This window comes from Labrus bergylta, chromosome 2 (assembly GCF_963930695.1).
Source record: "Labrus bergylta chromosome 2, fLabBer1.1, whole genome shotgun sequence".
In the NCBI taxonomy this organism is placed as follows: domain Eukaryota; kingdom Metazoa; phylum Chordata; class Actinopteri; order Labriformes; family Labridae; genus Labrus; species Labrus bergylta.
The window spans coordinates 11,481,259-11,497,116 of record NC_089196.1 but is presented as its reverse complement, the minus strand read 5'-3'; the positions used below and the strand labels follow the sequence as shown (position 1 = coordinate 11,497,116).

The 15,858-nt window shown below is 43.6% G+C and overlaps 1 protein-coding gene across 3 annotated transcripts in view; it reads right to left on the bottom strand.

Moving 5' to 3' along the window:
• The window catches only part of LOC110001945 (tetratricopeptide repeat protein 28), a 165,256-nt gene that overhangs the window by 14,567 nt on the left and 134,831 nt on the right, over positions 1-15,858 (bottom strand). For all 3 annotated transcript variants that reach the window (XM_065964689.1, XM_065964692.1, XM_020657530.3), the window contains 6 exons: positions 14,085-14,881; positions 13,389-13,933; positions 11,629-12,152; positions 4,794-4,903; positions 1,814-1,943; positions 1,506-1,724 (listed from right to left, as the gene is read on the bottom strand). In XM_065964689.1, coding sequence (XP_065820761.1) covers positions 1,506-1,724; positions 1,814-1,943; positions 4,794-4,903; positions 11,629-12,152; positions 13,389-13,933; positions 14,085-14,881 — 2,325 coding nt within the window. The remainder of the gene's footprint in view (positions 1-1,505; positions 1,725-1,813; positions 1,944-4,793; positions 4,904-11,628; positions 12,153-13,388; positions 13,934-14,084; positions 14,882-15,858) is intronic.

Genomic DNA, 15,858 nt, shown 5'->3' with positions numbered 1-15,858 from the left:
GACTGTTTTGAGGTTAATGACAAAGGAACTATTTTCCTCGCCTTTTCATCGAAAACATTTTTATTGCACGCTGACAACAGGATGGAATGTTGGATCGCTTGAATTGAAAGCTGAGTGAGGCCACGTGCAGTAGTGCATCTGTGAAACAAAATGAATAAAACAAATAATGTTCAATAAAAGATAAGAGAAGGCCGCCTGTGCCATCTGCTGCCCGACATGAGAGCTCAGCTGAGTTTTGAGCAGGAACATCAGAGGGGGTGTGGGGAAGAGTACTCTGGGAGATGGAGTACAGGATGTATATGTGTGTGTGAGTTTGTGCATGTGTCAGCTGTGTAAATGGAGGGGCTTGCATGTATGTTTATATTAAATCTATCTTTGATGGATATTTTATGTGATTGAGGTGTGTATATAAACCTGACACACATAAACAGTATGTGCGTGCACTCACACACATATACAGTATGTGTGTCACTGCACATTCATGCCTATAAACACCCAGAATTTACACAACTGAGGTAATTCAGACCTTAGCAGGCCTTTTTACATGGCAGACTGTTTAGAGCAGGCCATGTTTGTGTGCCAGCTGGATGCCAGGCAATGCCAGGAAGTGACAGACAGCCGATTAGTGAGCAAGTGGCTCCCTCTTAGCCTGGGGCAAAATTCAGTGCTTTGAAGATCTCCACTGGTCCCTGTAGTGTTCCTCCCCTCCGTATGACGATTGCTGAGGGGGGTCAAGTTCATACGGTTGCCAGGGAGCTGGGTTTGATCAAATGTTCAGCCTTTTAGTGGTATAGAACATGGGTCATGGCTTTCATTTCCTCTCTAAAGCGGAGAGCAGAGGAGAGCCACAGGAGCACTAAAAGTACTGCCGACGCAGGAGTTGTATGCGATGCACTGTAATTCACCCGCGGCTTTGCCTATTCTCTTTGTGAAACTGGAATTTCACGAGTCAGAAAACAAGCTGCATCTTAATCCCTCTGTCTGAGGGGGGGGGGGGAAAGCACAGCAACACCATACTAAAAGAAAAGCACAAAAGTAACAAAAAACAGGAGACAGGATGAAAAATTATGTTCTGACTTTGTGCAAAAGGCTAAGTGTTTCCTCTTGGCATGTGCAGAGATGTTGCCGGCGTTGTTTGGCCGTGTTACTTTCAATTAGCCTGGTCCACTGGCCGACACCTTCTTGGGTAACAGGCAAAGCAGGGGGCAAATCCTTACAACAGAGTGGCAGGTGGCAATGTCGCTTGGTGTTACAGCTGGACTTCTTACCCCACAGGTAAGATCAAAGTTCAGCTTTTAGACCTTTTATCTGCTTTGATTAACAGCAACTGGTTTGTTCATATTCATATGTTCTTTGACCTTTGTAATTGTCCACACTTTAAACATTGTATAGGAAAGAAGCTTTGTTACAAGTTTGAGGTAAAAAAAAAAATAAAAAAAATAAAAATTTAGTGTTGGATTTAAAAAGTTTACAACCTGAGCAGTAGACGAAGCACAGACAGTTACCTGCTCCTGGAGCCAGTAGCCAGCTGTACAAGTAACCAGCAGCCATGGAGAAATACAGCACCAAGGCCCTCTGGCTGTTGACTGTGTCCAGGATGTGCTCCACTGTGACTGGGGTGTAGGGGTCTGAGTCCTGCTGGCCAGTCTGCCGCTCCACCAACAGGTCAGCAAAGGCTCGTGTGCGACCGCGCTCTGCCACAGCCAGAGCCTCATCATGGTGGCCTGTGGGGATCAGAGGTGGATATCCATTAAAAAGTGAAGGCTAAAACAACATGAAATACAAAGGAATTGAAAAGTGTGGATGTGCATACCTAGGCTTACAAGAACCCTTTGGAGTGCCTGGTAGCAGGAGGTTTGCAGGTCAAACAGAGAGAGTTTGTAGTCTGTGCTGTGCTGGGCTTCATGGCGGATGGTCTCAAACAGTGCAGATGCTCGGTAGAGCTGAGGAAAAAAACAAAAAAATAAGGAATTTAAAGTAAAACTAGAACATCACACTTAGATTCTGATTATGAAGTGTATCGTATCGTATTAGTATGGGTCAAGGGATGTCTTAATCATTTCAATACATTAAGTATCACTGTCTTTTAAAGGCTTTTATAGTCTGGAAAGAGCGAATGAAATGTCCATCAAATCGAATATCACAAAGCGTGTATGATTAGACTTTTGATGAGGGAGAATTCCTGTGACCACTAGGTGGTAGCATCCCACCTCAACCGTCATCCAAAATCTGCTGTTTTCCAATTCAGCATCTATCCCAGCTAAGAAACGAACTGTAATGTAGCTCGATGAATCACCAACCAAAAAGTAAACCTCTCTTCAGCTCTTATTTGCCTCAACACTTGAAAGGGCAATGACAAAACTAAACCATTACCTGAGCATCAACTTCCAGACAGCAGCCATGGAAATAAATGCTCCGTGAACTCAATAAGCCTCTCTGTGTTATTGGACCTTTCTATTCAGCGCCAGACATTGGATTGAGGGAGGGAGAGGGACAATGGAGAGGTGGGGCAGCAGGCGGTGTTGCACCGGCCAAGCAGAGCAAGCCAGGAGTGCTGATTCATGGGAGCCTTTATTGATTTCCTATTTCTGCACCTATGGCAGCCCTGTAGGGTGACTGGGACTGCTATAGAGCCACTCTCTAGGAGTCTGGGGCCAGCAGAGAGGGTGAAGCACTCTGCTCACACCATTTAACCAAAGCTCAAAGGAAGACAAAGAGCTGCAGTGGAGAAAGGTTGTTGGTGCGGGTGAAATGGATTGTATCAGCATTGTGGTTTTAAAAACAGGAAGAAAGAGAGAGAGAGAACAGCATGTACGTTGCTGGTGAGCATACATATATGCATACTCTGTAGCTTGTCTGGCATATCCCAAGGTCATGCAGCAAAAGTGTGTCAACGGGAGTGAAGGGGGAGTCTAGAGATCAGCAGAGAATCTGGGAGCTCTGCTGCAGTGGTGCTAGTCGACGGAGCTGCTGGTCTCGTTGATTTTGCTGATAGGACCTTGGGCGGATTGCTGCAGCGCTAGTTTAATCTGTTAAGCTTGCAGACATACCCTTTAAGAGTGAAACTAATTTCTCACAGCGTCTTTCCTCCGGCCTGACCCCTCCTGGCACAGATGAAAGGGGGAACAATCTCGATTGTGCTGCGTCTGCAGTGACTTGCTTGGCTGTCGGGAAATCTGCTCCATTCTTCCGCTGCTATGCATTCAGATAGCACTCTCATGTTTTTAGCGCCGCTGACACTAACATGGCTTTTATCTGACATGTTAACTGAATGTCAATGTCATGCTGTAGCGCAAACGTGACCAAAGCTTGATACACATGCACCTCTAATGATTTTTGAAAAATAACCTCTCTAGGGAACTCAAATGGTATCAGAGTTAGGAAAAGGTTAATGCATAATAGAACTGTTGTATTTAAGTAAACATGAATTTATTGATTTATGTTCTTATCAAATATGAATGTGAGTTTGTCAGGACAAGTCAATCTGTGTGTCACCGTAAACACAAAGATTGAAGCTGAGGTTTTAAACTACAACCAGGTTTAAATATGAAGAAAATTAAGCAGACAAGGTCAAGTACTCTAAGCCCATACCTATGATGGCTTTATGAATTCCAATTTAAACCTTTAAATAAATGAGGTTTGAAGTGGGTCAGAGTATTTCCCAAGGTCATCCGTAGCAACAGGCCAGCTCATGAATAACCATTTTATCTACACTCTGAGGACATTAAAGTGTCCTTTCCAACCACCAATTCACCCTGAGGCCTACAAGCAGACATAGGGGTTAAAATTCTCAACATTTCTGTGGTGGATGTGGGAAGGCATTGGATTTCTGTAAGGAAGTCACAAATAATAGGCACAACTACGGTCTTACATTTGAGTGTAAAACTAGAAAGCAAACACACGGTGGAAAATATGTTGCATGCGCTTGTTAGAATAATATTTTTCTTTAATTGAACACAAATTCCTCAAGATGACTCATGAGCCTCTGGTCTAGTCATCACCTTGGCCTGGTCTTTCTTCTCCAAACTCTTGTTACAAATAATTGCAAACAGACAAGTTTACTTTTCAGAAAAAGTACAATGCAGGACAGAAAAACAAAGCTATCTGGGTCACATAGATGTTTGTGGTGTGCGTCTATCACACCAGAAATGTATTTTGGACTAGATTTAAAAAATGAAAGCAGCAGAATAACATCCCTACAGACACACGTGACAGCCACTGCTGCTGGCAGATTTGTATGTGGATTCATAAGCTACGAAAAATCTTGAGCTGTGGTGTGTGGACAGACTGTAAAGAGAGACGTTAAGGGGATATTCCATGCTTGCCAGGTGGGCAGTGGGCTGAAGAGGACGGACTATGTGTGTGATGCAGAGGCTTTGGACTCCGGAGACCATGCAGATAGAAAAAAATCTTCAGTCATCTGTCGCCTGTCTCCAGAGATGACAGAATTTACCAACCCAGCAGACTCCAGAGCATGTAGAGCTCTAAATCCACCTCTATTTTATTCCTCCTTTTGTTTCTTCTCCCCAGGTCTCTGTCTTTCCCCATAAGAGCATAGCTGAAAATGTATATTTCACACTTCATATCTTCGGACATCCAACCCTCCCACCCCCCAATTTGTAATTTTTGCCAGCCAACAGATGTGTGCTTATTAGAGGTCAGTTTTAACTACACGTAAGTCCAGATGGAAGAGAGAAGCAGAAAGGAGAGAGGAGAGAAGAGGGGAGGGGAAGCGGAGAATTGAGTCAAGGTGAGTCGAGGCAGGATGAGGAAGGAACAGAAAAAAACTTTACCTGATGTTGGGCCTCCTCCAGATTCCCACTGGCCCACAACGAGAGCCCCAGACGATGGCGGATCTTCGCCTCGTCCTCACGCCGAGCCAGCTGCTCAGCAAGCCTTAGGCCTGTCAGAGGAGGGAGGAAACAGGAGCAGATGAGAGTGAGAGAGTAGAGGAAGAGGAAGAGAGAGAGAGTAAAAATTATTCAGAGCAGGCAGACTCTTAGGTATCTTTCAGAGTAACAGATGTAAGCATAGCGTGGTTCTGATGTTCTGACTGCGAGCAGGTTTGGATATTTGGCCTCAGTTGTAAGATTGTGCTCCAACTTGGACTGAAATAAACACACACACACACACACACACACACACACACAAGTACACATGCATTCTGCCATAGAGAGAAGCTGTTAGAACACTAATCGGACTGCATAGTAATCAATGCTCAGGATCGAGCGGCTGAGCAAACACAAACACACGCCTGATGCTTGCATAAAAGAACCCACGCGATATCATGAAGACGACTACAAATATTTGCAAACTCACAGAGGAGCAAAGTTGTTATTTTTGTTTGAGAGACTTCTACAGTTGTTTTGGAAGCTAGGGGAAGTTGGAATGTGCTTGTACACATTTGCGTGTGTGTATCTAGGTGTTTATGTTCAGTGTGCATGTGTCAGATAACCTGGGGAGCACGCAGTTTGTTTTTCACTTTCAATCCCTCAAGCAGCGCGGCGTATGTCACAACTTTGCATGTGTCCTCAGTCTGCCTTGCAGAGTACTTGGTTCTGCCCAATTACTGAGATGAAAATGCCACTCCACGGAGGACAATGATGGAAAAAAAGGCAGCTGCCAGGCCATATATAACCCACAAGGTGCTAAATGCATAGCAAACAGTGTGCAGTTTGCAATAGGCTTTTGCACATTTACAGGCTGCATATTTTTCTCTCTTCTCTCCAATTGCTCCTGTGACAAAGGGGTCTCAAAAATGTTTTGGGAAAAAAATGGGTCAAGCTGCCCTCATTTGAGTCTGCTTTTCTCAGCATTCCTGAAAAACAGTCTGTGGCTGGACCAGATAAGCCAAGAACAGAGCGCTTGACCCGAAAAAACGCAGCCTTTTTCCCCAAGACCCAGCACACCACGCAGCCTTAGACTTCATGGCTCCTCCACGGCCACGCTAGCCGGCTGCCTTTGAAGCCCACAACAGTCTCCCCTCTCGCCTTATCTTTCCATACACCCTCCCTCTGCCTGCCTGCCCTCTCCCTCCCGTGCATCAGCTGAGCTCCTCTCTGCCTTCTAGTATTCATTTTCTCATCTCTGTGCCGGTGTCTCTGCCCCCCTCTGCTCTCCCTCTACCTGTTTCATCTTGACTGTGGTGGCAGCGCTTGCAGGGGACTCGGCACTGCTTAGGGCTCATTAGGCGCTGGAGCAAGAGAGAGGAAACAGATCTAAATTATCCTTTCATTCTCTGACAGCCTCACCCCTCACTCATCTCAACTCTAGTTCTGAGCCTTTCATCTACACACACACACACAAACACACGCATAGACGCACACGCATGCACACAAACCTTTCTTTCTTTCTCTGAGCTGCTCTGTGATAGTTCTTTATGATCAAGCCTGAATGTCAACCAACTCTATGTTTTCTTTACTCTCCAGTTGACAGTGAAATAATACATGTGAATTATGACGCATGCTGATTTCTGTCTTTCCCCACCGCTTGCCTGCCATTCTCTTTCTTTCTCTCCATCCCTCCTCTCCTCCCTCACTCTCTCATTCCCTCTGTTCTCGTGCTCTGAATCATTCTGTGTCTGTCACTGTCACCATGCGTGCCTTTGGTGTGCCCCGCAGGCACAGTCACGTAGAAGCGGCATGACATGAGGATGTGGCCGTGGCTGGCTGCACCCCGAAGAGCAACTAGAGAACACTTTAAAGGCTGCTTGACAGCTGGGTGAAAGAGTCTCTGCAGCCTCTAGAGCCCGTGCACCTCTGGCTTCAGACACAAGCTTTACGTGCAGACATCAAATACACATGCATTGGGAAAAAAAAGGCATAAAATCTCATGCTTTGTAGAGCCGCAAGTTGTGTTGTCCTGCAGACAAAATACCCCAGAATGTATGCACTCCTGACACATGACAACTCAGTACCCTTTGATCATGACCACAAAGAAAAGAAATGTGTCACAAACAGGCAGTGTATCTGAGACATTTTCATGATACTATCTCTACCTGTTGTGTCTCCTTTTCCTCTACAATGGTGTTAACAACACCCAAATCAACTTGTGCAGTGTAAAGAAAATATTTGCCACCCCTCAAGTCGGAAAGAAAACGAAGGATTAAAGGGATTGTGACACAGACACCAAATGTATCCTACAAAAAACTCTTCTACAATTATGCACACAAGATCCAAGACAGTGTTATATCATTGAGAACTCAATATTTGATTTGTGAAAGCTTGATTAATTATAAATGAGATCATTGAAAGCCATTCATTTCCTTGCTTTCCAGATGTTAATCACTTGAATACATGTTGAGGAGTAAGATTTTGCCTGTTTTGAGCTTTAAGAGAATCATATAAAAGTATATCAAGTCAAAATTATGATGATGAGTCCAGACATTTTAACCATAAGATACACATCATGAAAAGTTATTTAAATTACAAGGTTTCTGACACAATTATACAGCAATTTATGAGTCAAAAACAATGAGAGACCCAATCACAAAAGAGGAAAATGGAGAAGTCATAAAGTATTTAACAAACAATAAATTGCCAGGGATGGAAGGGTATCCAGGGGAATTGTTTAAATATTTCAAAGAGGTCACACCCCTTCAAAGAGAACATAATTATGTTTCTAATGAGAACGTTCCTTCAAAAACATGGCTGGAAGCAATCATTTCTTAAATTCCCCAAAAAATGAAATATCCACTGAATTGTGCCTCATATAATCAATAAGGTTAATTTCTATTGTGAAATTTCACAATAGTACAATAATGGCTCAAATAATCTAGAGCTGCATCAGCAAAGAGTTCAACTAGACCAAACTGGGTTTATTCACAGGCGACAGAGAATAAATAACACTAGAAGAAGCCTAAATATCATTTCTGCAGCAAGACGAAATAATCAATCTTCAATGCTTCTCATCTTAGATGCTGAGAAAGTATTTGATTGAGTGGATTAGCTATATTTGGAACATATACTTTAAAAGATGGGATTTCATTAGTTGGATTCAAATGCTGTACTCTGGACCCTTTTAAGATTATGTGTAAATGGGCACACATCAGGGAATTTAAGTTTGAAAAGAGGAATCAGACAAGGGTACCCCCTTTCTCCATTATTATTTCCAATAAGTACAGAAATGTTAGCAGAAATGAAAAGGCAACATCCCAAACTACTTGGAAGATCAGATGTTCCTGTACGCAGATGACATTTATTTGTAAATGTTTCAATGATTTGGAAAGGCTACATGATTAAAGAAGCCAAATCAAAGGCCTTGATGATAAGAGCCAAGTAGGTTATATCATTAACTAAGCTAAATCAAAGGACATTGTTCTAATAGGCATGTTGCCATCTAAGTTAAACAAATAATGTTATTTTAATTGATCAACACAATGATTCACATACTTAGGCAACCTGATCACCCAAGACACCTCACAGTTGTACAAGGCAAAGTTGAGTAGATTAATTGATCAAATAAGATCAGACTCTGCACTAAGTATCTATCTATCTCTCTATCTATCTAAACAAGGAGGTCTTCCTTAACTTCACCTGGGCAGCACAACTTTATGGAATGGTTGAATTGTTATTACAAGATAAGGAACAAATTGGCTTGGACTGGAGAAACATGCATTCCCACAAGTACCTCTTGAGATGCTACCAAACTTAGAGCAAAAGAAATGGAGAGAACTTCAGATAAGAATGTGTTAGCATGTTTGCGTGGAGTAACTTTAAAAATAATTTAAGCAATTACAAGATAAATGTGTTTTACTGTTAGATGTTTAAATATATTTGCAAGAGAGGAAAAATGTTATGTCACATAAAGAATGGAACAGCTTGAAGCAACCACCCACCTCTCTAGAAGATTTTTTTAAATAAGAAATTAGTAAAAAAAAAAAAGAATGCCAAAATATAGTTTCAAATTTAATAGTACATTTATCAGGGAAACTCTTGAATTAATTAAGAGGTGAGAACTAGAGATGAATGTTATAATTGAGGATAAGACATGGGAAGAAGTGTGTGGAAGAGAATATAAAACAACTTATAGTCCTAGGTGAAAAGAACTTAACTTGAAATAAAAAATAGACGCGTATAACCCTTCACAGTGTATCAAAAAGTGACACAGGTAAAACAAAGGTATGTTGGAGGTACTGTAAACAGATTGGAGACCTCTCACACATCTTTTGGGATTGCCCAAAACTTAAATCATGCTGGAAGGGGATTCTAGCAATTTCAAACCACTCTGAGTGTCAATTTACAGCTGGATCCATTGTATTATGTGATAGGTATAATTCCAGAGGGAGTTAGGAGAAAAATAAAAGTTTATTTTTATATATTCTTTTACTGAGGAATATAATAGCATTATCCTGACTTAAATCATTACCCCCCACTCTTCACCAGTGATAAGAGAGGTTACTTGATAAAAAGGAAAACAGCAAAACTTCATACATTGGCTTTCAACTTTATGGGCTCCTGTCATTACTTACTTTAGATCATTGGTTATAGGTCACATGGGCAGTCAACAATGAATTTAGCTTAATTCTTAGTATGGTCTGGTCTCCAGTCATTTTGACGGACAAAGTTTGAAAATACATAAATATAATGGACTTACTTTTTTTGTATTGCAATGCTACTTCCTGCTCAGTGCTGCTGTTTGTTTATCTACGTAATGCAACACATGGCTAAATCTGATAGTTAAACTGACTGTGTGTGTAAGGTACAACTGATCACTTATTGATTAATGTTTGTCTCTTTAAACTAATTACAAAAAACCCGATGACTTTCACAGTCATTTTCAATGACTGTGAAAGTCATGACACATAACACTAATTTAGTGCTCATGTTTACAATAACGGTGTTGGACATGGGTCTGGTTCGGACAGAAATAGGTGGCCCGTGCCACGCACTAAATCCAAGGATATAGACTATAAACTGCATATTCTGTTTGGGCTTTGTTTTCTATAATCTGTTATTTGTTTTTGCTCAGTATGTTTAGCATTTATTCCAAAACCTCCCTTAAATTTGTTTAAAATTGTTATTCCATTAGTTGCTGTTTCATAAATGAAGCGTGAAGAACTTGAAGTAACTCCATTAGCTGCCATTGAAAAGAGAAGCTCGGTGTGAAAAGCCTTTTTTTGTGAAAGATTGAGACTGCAGTGTGCGACATCCTTCAACATTAAACTACTGGACTATAACTTGGGGACTGATGTGAACACTAGAAGTGACAGAAATGATGTCTGCCTATTGGCAGTTAATTGGTATCTTCATGTGCACTTCACTGTAGCGTTGTTATTCTTTGTTACTGTGCAACACAGACTAACCATCAGACTTTCATACAAACACATGCACACACTTATTACTACACACTGATTTGGGGGTCACATGTTGTCAACAGTGTCTGCACCAGTTTGGAACCGCCTCACTATCCCTCCTTCCAATTAATCCTTTTTGTCGAACACAACAAAAACAAAAACACAAACATTGCAGCTTACAGAATAAAAAAAATAAAAGTGAGAGAACAGAAAAAAAATTGAAAAACTTGAGAACCCCCCCCCCCCCCCCCCCACACACACACACACACACACACACACACACACACACACACACACACACACACACACACACACACACACACACACACACACACACACACACACACACACTTTTCAGTCTGGGTAGGTTGGCCAGAAATAATTGGCTGTCAAGGATAGTGAAGGGACTTTTTTTTTTGCACAGCCAGACCCAGGAACAATACAAGGACAGTACAGGGGACAACAGGAGGACAGGGTGGAGACAGAATGGCCTGTCGCCTTTGTTTCCATTAAACCTCAATAAGCAGGCCAGCAGAGGGTGTTTGGGTCACTGCAGGCCCGGCTAACTCTAGCATAGTGGACGGAGGAGAGATAGAGGAGATTTATTCCTGTTCTCCTGCATTCACTGCCTGCAGGGTGAAATATACATCTGTTCTCTTACATGAACTGCAATTTTCTTGGATTCAAATGAGTAACACAGTGGGTGTTTCTGAGCAAGAGGTCTGTCAATGGGCGAGGCTGATGGTGTGAACATTAAGCTCACATCTATGGATGCTTCCACTTATCACTTCCTCGGTGACAAACCCTCCCTGCACTGTCACTGACATAATGAATTTCTGAGGGGCAAAGCTGCAGGTTTTTATTTCACCATAATCTGCAGGGGACAATGAAGCATGAGAGGCAGGAGTGTGTCAGCCAGAGTGTGAAAAGATCCTTTGGCAGCTCGCTGCAAAGAACCCTCTGAGGAAAGTAGATATAGAGGTGTGAAGAAGAGCGAGCAGTAAACAGGGAAAGAGCCTTGGCGTGCATCCTGATAGGTTTGCACAGACATACACACAGGAATGCTAGTATACCTTTACAGCACAGAAGCCGACACAGGCGAATAATACGCACACAAAATCCCCCTGTGCACTTATAACAAATAAGCACAAAAAAACCCAATACACATATACACATATACACTTGCACCCACACATGCACACAGCCTAATAAAAATGGCAATGGCTTAGCAGCAAATAGGCTCTGAATTTCATATTCATGAATTCACAAACTCTAAGCCTATCAGCTCAGACAACAAAGACAATCCTCTCTGCTGTTCCCCCTGACTCACTCACCTTCCTGCAGGTACATGACAGCCTGTGAGTAGTTTTGCAGTGCGTGGTGTGTTCTCCCCAAGCTGCTATAGGCCAGAGTTTTGGCAGCCAAGTCGTTAGTTTGAGCTGCCACACTTAGATGCTGTTCCTGGAACACCACTGCCCGCTCGTAGTTTCCTAGAGACTCGTAGGTAAGGCCCAGGTTACCGTAGGCGCGGGCCTGCCGTGCGGGGCTTCCTGTTTCCTCTGCAATCTCCAGGTCACTTTGGTGGCATCGCAGGGCTGTCTCGTACTCTCCCATTGATTGATATACGACGCCCAAACCACAGCTGGCATCACCCTCCAGCAGTCTGTCTTGGGTGTCACGTGCAATCCCAAGCTGACGCTCCAGACAGGAAATAGCCTGCTCATAATTTCCCAGCTGGCTGTGCAGTGCACCCAGTTCCCCGTAGGCCTGAGCCTTGCCTCCGCACTCCCCGAGCTCATGAGCCACCACTAACCGCTTCTCAAAACACACTAGCGACTGCTGCAGGTTTCCCATGGCCCTGCAAAGGAGAGACAGAACACCAATGAGCATCAGGGTGAAGCAGATTAGAAATGTGATATGTAAGATGAACAAAAAACAAGGTTGAACAAATCTGTCAGTAATGTTATCGCACATCAGAGAAAATGTATTATTGATTCATGCAGTCTGAAACCTTTCTATTCTGTTTTAACAGAACACTATTATACCTAACAAGGAATGAAAATTTCATGAACAGTTTTGTTTTCAAAGCAGCAGATAAATTGGTTTTGATTCAAATGTAATGCAGGAAAGGATAGAGACTAAACTGCATTAAAGGCTTGTTTGAAAAAAAGGTCAGAGCTGATATGAAATCTAAAATGTTGGCTGTGCTTGAAGGGTAACACTGTTTACCATCTTTTAATGCCAGATGGGTCACCTGTCAAAAGATCCCCCACTTCCCTCTCCCCTCAGCTGTTTGTGTTGACAGAATGGCATTCATCCCATTTCAACATTTAATTCTCCTTCAAAGTCATCAAACAGACTTTATTCACATTCTCAGACACTTCACACAATTGCTGGATGCCGTTTCAAATGGAGCATTATAAGAATAAAGGCCCCCGGCCTAATTAATGCTCTGTGTGATAATGTATGTGCTTGACTAAGAGCTGTTAGAAGACGAGAAGGGTTTGTGTCTGATGTCTTTTATTCCCCTCTGAACTCATGCATGGCTAATACTGCTGTGTGTGATTACTGTGGTGCCATGCTGATGATACACAATGAGAATAAAATCATCTCTGAAATGAGGATTCCAGCAAGCCTTTCGTGTTTTATTTTGCAGTGTAGTCTCCTAGGATGCTATCAGCTCTTTGTGGCATAGGTAGAAATGGAAAGGAAGGAGGCACAGGATGTAAGAGGTTGCCTCGAAATAACTGCTCTTCCCTCAGTTTCAGACGTCTGCCTGCCAAATCCTCTTTGCATAAAGATAAGGACAGGGCCACTAGGCTGCTGCTGAGACAGCGGGCACCAGGCTCATATCCAAGATTGCTCAACAGCAAGGTGTCTCTAAACTACGGTGGTCCTTGATAGTGAGCGCAGAGAGAAAAATAATATGCAAAGCGGGATTACTGTGATTATTTGTAAAACCCTGCCAATACAATTATCTGCAACTGCTGAGGGAAATGATACCTTTGTGTTTTGCTAAGACTGAAAAGGATTTTTCTCGCAATTTGAAATGGCAAATTTGAAGCATGTTGCCTCTCACTCAAAGCAGACTTACCTGTGTCCATTGCCTAAGCCTCTGTAGGCCTTCTCCTGGTCCTGCATGCGGTTAAGGCTCTGGGCCACTGATAGATACTGGTCATAGTACTTGATGGCCTCCTCAAAGTCTCCCAGAGCCTCATAGCAGTCTCCCAGGTTCCCATAGGCCCTGCCCCTGTCCATTAGTGCCTCATTGCCGCTCAGCTGCTGTAAAGTGGCCAGCTGTTGCTCTAGGTAGCCGATAGCTTCCTCCATCACGCCTACATTCATTTTAGTGATGCCCATATTTCCGTAAACCTGAGCCTCCACCACAGGATCCTTCAGCCTTCGACCGAGCTCCAGCTGTTCTTCGTAGCTTTTGAAGGCCATGGCGTACTTCCCCAGGGCCATGTAGACTGCTGCCAGGTGACCGTGGGCTTTACACTCTCCCGGCACGTCACCCAGCTCTTGATAAACCTCCAGCTCCTGGGTGTGGTAGCCCAGAGCTTTGTCATATTTCTGCACCAGTCTGTAGGTGGCCCCCAGGGCAGCATAGGCGCAGGCCTCCATCCTCCGCTCTTTAACCTGAAATAAGGCAGAATGCCATAAATATAGCAATGGAGGCGTGAATGAATGATATCAAAATGACATTTTCAACATGACATATGACATATCCTATTTACATGATGAACTGTATAAGTATATGAGATACTACATTCATTATGTGTGGCCATACCTGGTGAGCTAAGGCCAGCTGCTGCTCGTAAAACTGAATGGCTCCAGTCACATCTTTTTTACAGACAAAAATGTCCCCGAGGTTTCCCAGAGCTCTGAAGCGGGCCTGTGCATTGTTCAGGGACTGGGCCAGTGACAGCAGATATTTCTGACACTCCTCTGCCTTAGTGAAGTCTCCCAGGGCCTTGAATGCCAAACCCAGGTTACAGTAAGCCTTAGCCTGGCTCAGTTTGTCATGAAGGTCCTTGGCCAGAGCTAAGTCCTGTTCATAGTATTTAACAGCATCTTGGTAGTTGCCCAGACAGTAGTGGGCATAACCAAGATTGTGACAAACTTTCCCTTCACTTTCCATGTCCTGGAGGTCAGGGGACAGGCGAAGGTACTGCTCATAGTATGGCACCGCCTGAGGAAACTCTCCTCTAGAGCAGTGAAAGTTGCCAAGATTGCCCAAAGCCCGGGCCTCGCTCTGGACGTCTCTGAGCTCACGAGCAATGTTGAGGTGGTTCTGGTAGTGTTGCAGAGCACGGTCATGGGCTCCTAGAGCTTGGTAAGCCACAGCCAGGTTTCCATGAGTGGAGGCCTGTGAAGCGCGATCGTTTACCTCCATGGATATCTGCAGCTCCTGGCGGTGGTAGCGTACAGCCTGGTCGAAGGCTCCCAGGGCATTATAGGCATTACCCATGTTACCGTACGCCCGGCCCTGAGCAGCATAGTCATTCAGCTCCTGAGCGATGGCCAGGTGTGTTTTGTGGAGTTTCAGTGCAGTCTCATAGTCCCCCTTCATTTGGTGGATGATGCCTGCAGAGAAAGGAGATAAAAGGATGAAGTTAAAGACCCATTAAGGGCAAGATTGTAACACTGTAAATTCAAAGTGCCTTGTCAGCACTTCATGTACAAAACAAGTCATTTGGTTGTTAAAATATGCTCTCTGAGCCATCTGCTCTCTGCTTACACAGCACTCTCCCAAAGACTCATGGTCATTAAACTGTTGTGCAATCAAACACAGTTATTATAACACCAAAATAGAATCTTTTGATTGTCTAACTTGTCTTTGATGATCCTGTCTTGGAGGGATTTCACCAAAATCAACCCTTTCCGACAGGTTATGAGAGGACAAGAAAAATGTGTGGGGGGAGAGTTTGAAGAGCTGATGGAAAGCTCAGCAAACAACTTAAGAAAAATGAGATAAGTGCAGAAAAACAATAAATAATGGACAACCCAGTGCATTGAGCGTATTATCTCTGATAAAATACCATCCTGTGAAAAATAATAGCTTTACCCCACAGCCAGGCAGCCATCTGGCACAAACACAAACAAACATACATCCAAACATACACACTGACAAATACACAGCTGAGAGTAAAGAGACATCACAGCGTATCCACCGTATCTCTCCTCCTCTGAGACTTACTACTAATCTCAGCCCTTTCTTTTTTGCATTGTCACCCAGCCTTCAAGGATAATAATTGCACTGATAATATTAAAGCTCACTTGGAGGGAAGACAGGATGGCTGCAGGCTGGCGGATGGAGACAGAGAAACTAGCTGCAAGGCAAATAACTCCATCCTCCGTTCACCATACAGCCAAGCCACCCTTGCTTTGCTGCATCAGCATGGAGACTAATATGTTGCTAGGACGGAGGGAGATGCGGACTGGGATCGGACATCCTTGAGGGAAACGGCTCTGGAGCCAGAGTGGGAGGGAACCAGGGAGTGAGAGGGGCTCCGTGGCTTGTGGTGAGTATGTGATGGTGCCGCCGGGATTAGTTACCGCCA